Source organism: Zingiber officinale, chromosome 1A, assembly GCF_018446385.1.
Source record: "Zingiber officinale cultivar Zhangliang chromosome 1A, Zo_v1.1, whole genome shotgun sequence".
In the NCBI taxonomy this organism is placed as follows: domain Eukaryota; kingdom Viridiplantae; phylum Streptophyta; class Magnoliopsida; order Zingiberales; family Zingiberaceae; genus Zingiber; species Zingiber officinale.
The window spans coordinates 37,553,957-37,559,481 of record NC_055987.1 but is presented as its reverse complement, the minus strand read 5'-3'; the positions used below and the strand labels follow the sequence as shown (position 1 = coordinate 37,559,481).

Genomic DNA, 5,525 nt, shown 5'->3' with positions numbered 1-5,525 from the left:
CTCTTTAATTGGTGCTGGAATGGAAAACCTAATGATATTTAGACACATGTGGTTTGATCACTCCCACTTTTTAAATTCAGCTCTCTACTCTATAGTGCTAGCACTAGTCAGTGGTATAGGGCGATTGTGTCTCAATGCATAGTATAAGACTATGTAGCCTAAGAGTACGATAACACATTTTTTCCATTCAGCAAAATTCAAATCAGTTAATGTGGGGATGTTATTAATACTGGCAGCTATAGATTGCACTGAAATTAAAGAGAGAAAATAATGTAAGATAACGATTTAATTTATGCCAATAACATCAATATAAGTAAGATATAAGATTATGTAAATAAAATAAAATTTAAATGCATATAAATAGGCTCCTTATGAAATATCAAATATAACATTACATTATATTTTGTGAACTAAAATACAATTTGTTACTTTCTAATATAACTCAACCTTTGGTTAGTCACACAATGTGCCTTCCTTTGGGTTGACTAAGGGTGTCAATTAGGGTGGGTTGGATTGGGTTACGGTCGGATTGGATTTTTTTTAAAAAAAAATCCCAACCTGAACCCGATTACAATCTGAAATCCCTAAATCCAACCCGACCAACTCAAACCCGACCCAGATAATCCGATTTAAAATGATTTTTTTGGGTTATTTTCTCTATAATTCTTCATTTTTATCTTAATACTCCAATATTATCATACTGACATTGATATTGATATACATAAAAGCATCATAATTTTTAAAATAAACTTTGATTTAATCATAAAAAAATCTGTTAAAACCTAAATTCGGATCAACCCGAACCTGACCTTAAAATTTCTAACCTGAAAACCCTTCAACCCAAGCCTGACCTAAACCCCAAAACCCTCAACTTGAACATGATATGTTTTTGGGTTGACTTGGGTCGAGTCGGGTTCATTTTTGACACCCCTCGCGCCGACCCATTGTGTGCATAACTCGACACTTTATATGAGTTATAAATTAGTCCATAGCTCACAACAACTTTAGTCAGCCATGTACTATGTCTTCGTTTGGGCCAACATATTTTTTTGCATGATCTGAATAAAATAAACTTTGTTTCATAGTTGTAATCTACCCTTAAATATATATCTATCACAAAAATAATTTCCTTTGAGGCAATTACTTTTATCATAAATATATGTCCATCGATACAAAATATACTAAACCTATCACTGTGTCTTCCTTTGGTTTGACTCAGTAGTTTAATTTAGTAGCATGTGTGTAGATAGACTATAGAACTTTAACGAAACAAATAAACACTTACTCAACCTTAATAATTCAAAAATTAGGCTTATCAATCGATTAATACCATATGGTACTTGATTGGTATCACCCAATTGATTACCTCAATCGATTTAAAGACCTACTATATGTGACTTCTATATCATCAATCGATTGATGATGAGTAGCAATCGATTGGTGTAAACCAATTAATCCTGCTAATCGATCACAAACCCTTCTATGTTCAAGATATAATTCAAAAATCGATTGAGACTTCATGGCAATTGATTGGTTGCCACCAATCGATTACGTTAATTGATCCAAAAGCCTTTTGTGGTCAATTTTTGTATTGGCATCACCAATCGATTGGCCACTTCAATCGATCTGACAGATTGATTAAGCTGATCCTATCATGATTTTAAGATTGTAATCGATTGAATCAAATATCTAATCAATTGATAGCACCAATCAATTCGGCTAATTGATTTCAATGGATTAAAGCCATAAACCATTGAAAAAATTCCTAATCAATTGATAGCAAAATTCTATCGCAACTTAAAGCTATTAATTGATTGGCAGAATTACTAATCTATTGGTAGCTTTAATTGATTGACCTGATCAATTCTAATTGCTTCTAAATTTAATTAGTACTCGATTGATGCTTAGCACCAATTGCTTACTAGAAGCAGTCGAACCATGTAATCGATTGAAAATTATTTAACTTTTCTATTCGATAGCATTGTCCTAATCGATAGGTGAAACTCACCAATCGATTAATGTCAATTGAATCAATTGGGTTAATCAATTCTATTCGCCAACTTAGGCTTGGTAATCGATTGTTCGACCAAGGCAATTGATTATACCATCATGATTTGACCTAAAATTACATCGAATGTGATAATTTTCGACAAAGAAAGCGACGATTTACCACTATTTTCTGTGTTCTTTGTGAAAAATGTGAAAAAATAAATAAAAACACAAGCCTTTCCTAGGTTTTCAATGCAAGAGTTTCGATGATCACAGATTAGGAAAACCTAATCTAGTAAGAAAACAAAAGATCGACAAAGAACCTAAATTGGATTGTCATGAAATCGAAGAAACAGAACCTTTAACTCTGATATCAATTGAAAGAATATGTATAATTCTAAGCCACATAAATTCTAAGAACTAAATAAGAACTCTACTAATAGGAAATACAAGAACATGATCTAGTTCCAGTTATTAATATGACATACCAAAATAAATAAAGACAAGGAACCTGATTGTAGAGTCATTATCCTTGTCCTTTAACAGTGTCTGATTGATTCCTTTGGAAGAAGATGTAGCAAAAATAAGGAAAAGTCTTCCAAAGGGCCAGTGACGGCGCTACAAAACTTCGTCAATAGGGAATGAAAGAAGATGTCGAGATGCCCTAAACCCTTATGGGACCAATCTTTTATATAAAATATCTGATCTGTTATCAGTCCATAGATAATAATAGATTAGATTAAAAGGTTCTATATATTAAATCTATATCTAATAATTTGAAATTTAATAAACTTAAGTTATATCACTTTAGATAAGTCTGATTCCTATTCATATATACAACTTATCTAAAAGGGATAATATACCACATGTTACAGTTGCTTTTTTTATGCCTATGAATCCAAGAAATTAGAAGAACAGCAGCGACACGAAGTTCCTGACTTCTCTCATTACAATTCGAGATTACGTACAATCTTGAAACCCCATACGAGTTGATGGAATCCCCGGGTGCTGATTGGAGTCCGGAATCCAAGTTAGAGCTTCAGGAGATGTTATTGGGTACTTTACATTCAATCTTAATTAGAGCAGCAATTAGAGCCTTTATATCCCATGATTATCTTGAAAAAAATGTTGTTTATCTGCAGGTCGTTCTTATAAGCTGAAAGCTTCTGAAGAATTGAAGAAGCAAAAGACAAGAATCTCGAAAGAGATGGTCAATGATGTGATCAGCAAGGCAAACAAGCCGCTCAGTAAAGGTGAGGTCTTGTGGTGCTTGATGCTACGGCTCGACCTTGATGTTTGCTGTGCCTGTTCTAAGAATCTTGATCAATTGGGCACTTCTGTTACCTCTCAAATCGAGTCACAATTGGACTGGAATAGTCTCTTGTCTACAATCAATGATCAAATTGCAGAGCATTCGAGTGAACCTAGCCTTATCCGTGAGAGCAATCTACAAAATGCATCAGAGGAGTCGCTGCTTCACATGAAATACAAGCTCGAGAAGGAAGTGGAAGAGTGGAACGATTGGGGTACGCAAAAGGTAATGCAGGCCGCCGAGAGGTTGAACAAGGACAGGGAGGAACTTCAATTACTAAGACTACAAAAGCAGAATCGTCAATATGTGGAAGAGCTTAGAAGGCAGTATGCCAGTCTGGAGGAAGGAAACACAGCTCTAGCTAAGGGTCTTAAAGATAAGGTTCGCACAGTGGAAACATTGAATAAAGAACTGAGGTTGGAACTGAAAGATGCAGAATTACACGCTGCAGAAGTGGAAGCGAATTGTGAAAAAGCTTCAAGAAGGATGGAGGAGAACCTCAAAAAGTTACAATCTTCTGAAGAAGAAAAGCTCTCGTTTAAAGATGAACTTGCAGCTGAAAAGCGTCACTTTTATAAATTGCAACAGCAATTGGAGCAAGCCAGGGATCTTCATGATAATATGAAGGTAAATTTATGAAGTCTATATGAACAGTTCAAGTATTTGATTTTATTGTTTCAATATCCTTAATTACATACTAAAAAACGCTTCTCTCATTCTTCCTGCTAAATGCTAATGCAACTTATTGCAGTCCAAGTGGAAGAAAGAAGAGAAGTTGAAGAATGATGCTCTTGAAATGGCCGAGAATGAACGCAAGGAGCTGGAGCAGATCGAGATGTCGGCAAAATCACAAGAAAATGCATTAAAAATTGAAGCAGAAAATAATTTGCAGAGATACAAAAATGATATCCTTCAGCTAAAGAATCAGATTGCACAGCTAAAATTAGTCGAAAGTTCATCATCCAACATTTATCTTTCTGAGGAGGAATCGAGGTCTGAATTAAAGCGTGAATGGGAATGTGTGATGTGCCTATCTGAAACTGTGTCCGTCGTCCTGCTTCCTTGTGCCCACCAAGTTTTTTGCAGACAATGCAACGAGCTTCATGAGAAAAAGGGCTTGAAAGAGTGCCCTTCCTGTAGGACTCCTATCCAGCGAAGAGTCAGTGTTCGATCAACTGATGATCCTTACCCTGATCCTTACCCTGAACTCCTTATTTACTTGGCTGAAGATTCAGACTACACTGCTCTTGGAGATCCTACTGCTTTTTGAACCCTCCTCATTCATCTAATGACTGTTACCTAGTTGATTGTTAATATGAGTTTGTTTCCTGAGATGAAGCTTCAGGACTTTTGTTGTTGGCAATAGAATAAACCATGCAGGATGAACAGGCTTGTGAACGTGTTTGGGTATTATAAAACAAATCCAGTGAACTTTCTGTATTGAAGTCGTGACTTGAATGATGATGTTCTTTTTTTATCCAACTCCTCATTCTATGATCTATGAGATGCCACTCGATTCTTAAGAGTCGAATAAATAAAGATTAGTAATTGATCCCGTCTGAAAGCTGAAATAGATGGAAAGCCACTGATATGATTGCAATATTGGCCGAGTCATCATGACTCAGAGGGAGAGGAGGATGGTGAACTGTTTTTTATATTGACTAAGTCGTTGGACTCTTCAAAAAAAAGAGGACCGGAGGTGTCCGAAAGTTTTCGGTCCATGGTACCTGCAAGATTGTTAGAAAACAGACCGAGGCTGTCTCGGTCTGGCACTCCAACATTCAAGTTAGCCTCCGATGAGAGAAAATAAATAGTATTGTAATGAAAAACATAAATACTGAATGTAAAGCATATCAGACCCACAAGAGAGGACCGAAAGAGGCACAGAGCCGGAGGCGATGGCATGGAGTCGAAGGCGAAGACATGGAGCCGGAGGGTGGCATGGAGCCAGAGGTGATGACGTAGAGCTGGAGGGTGGTACAGAGCTAGAGGATGGTACGAAGCCGGAGGCGATGACGTGGAGTCGGAGGGTGGTATGGAGCCAAAGGATGGCGTGGAGCCGAAGGACGGCGTGGGGCTGGAGGTGATGGCGTGGAGCCGGAGGGTGGTACAGAGTCGGATGCAGCATTAATCCTGAAGGCGGCATGCAGCCGGAATATAGTAGCGCCACGTAGCCCAAAATATGATAGCGACATAGAGGCCTTAATACAATAGCGGCACGAAA

At 37.1% G+C, this 5,525-nt stretch overlaps 1 protein-coding gene across 1 annotated transcript; it reads left to right on the top strand.

The window, feature by feature from the left end:
- The first annotated feature begins 2,981 nt into the window (after window positions 1-2,981).
- Window positions 2,982-4,571, top strand: LOC121997531 (putative E3 ubiquitin-protein ligase RF298). The gene is made up of 3 exons (XM_042551996.1): window positions 2,982-3,045; window positions 3,132-3,928; window positions 4,053-4,571. The coding sequence occupies exons 1-3, from the start codon at window positions 2,982-2,984 to the stop codon at window positions 4,569-4,571; spliced, it is 1,380 nt and encodes a 459-aa protein (XP_042407930.1).
- Window positions 4,572-5,525: the final 954 nt, after the last annotated feature.

What these genes read in the sequence shown, in the direction of transcription:
- LOC121997531 (XM_042551996.1), top strand. Translation starts at nt 2,982, where the DNA reads ATGGAATCCCCGGGTGCTGATTGGAGTCCGGAATCCAAGTTAGAGCTT. An exon ending in GCTTCAGGAGATGTTATTGG is followed by an intron (nt 3,046 to 3,131) that starts GTACTTTACATT and finishes GTTTATCTGCAG; the next exon opens with GTCGTTCTTATAAGCTGAAA. An exon ending in ATCTTCATGATAATATGAAG is followed by an intron (nt 3,929 to 4,052) that starts GTAAATTTATGA and finishes AACTTATTGCAG; the next exon opens with TCCAAGTGGAAGAAAGAAGA.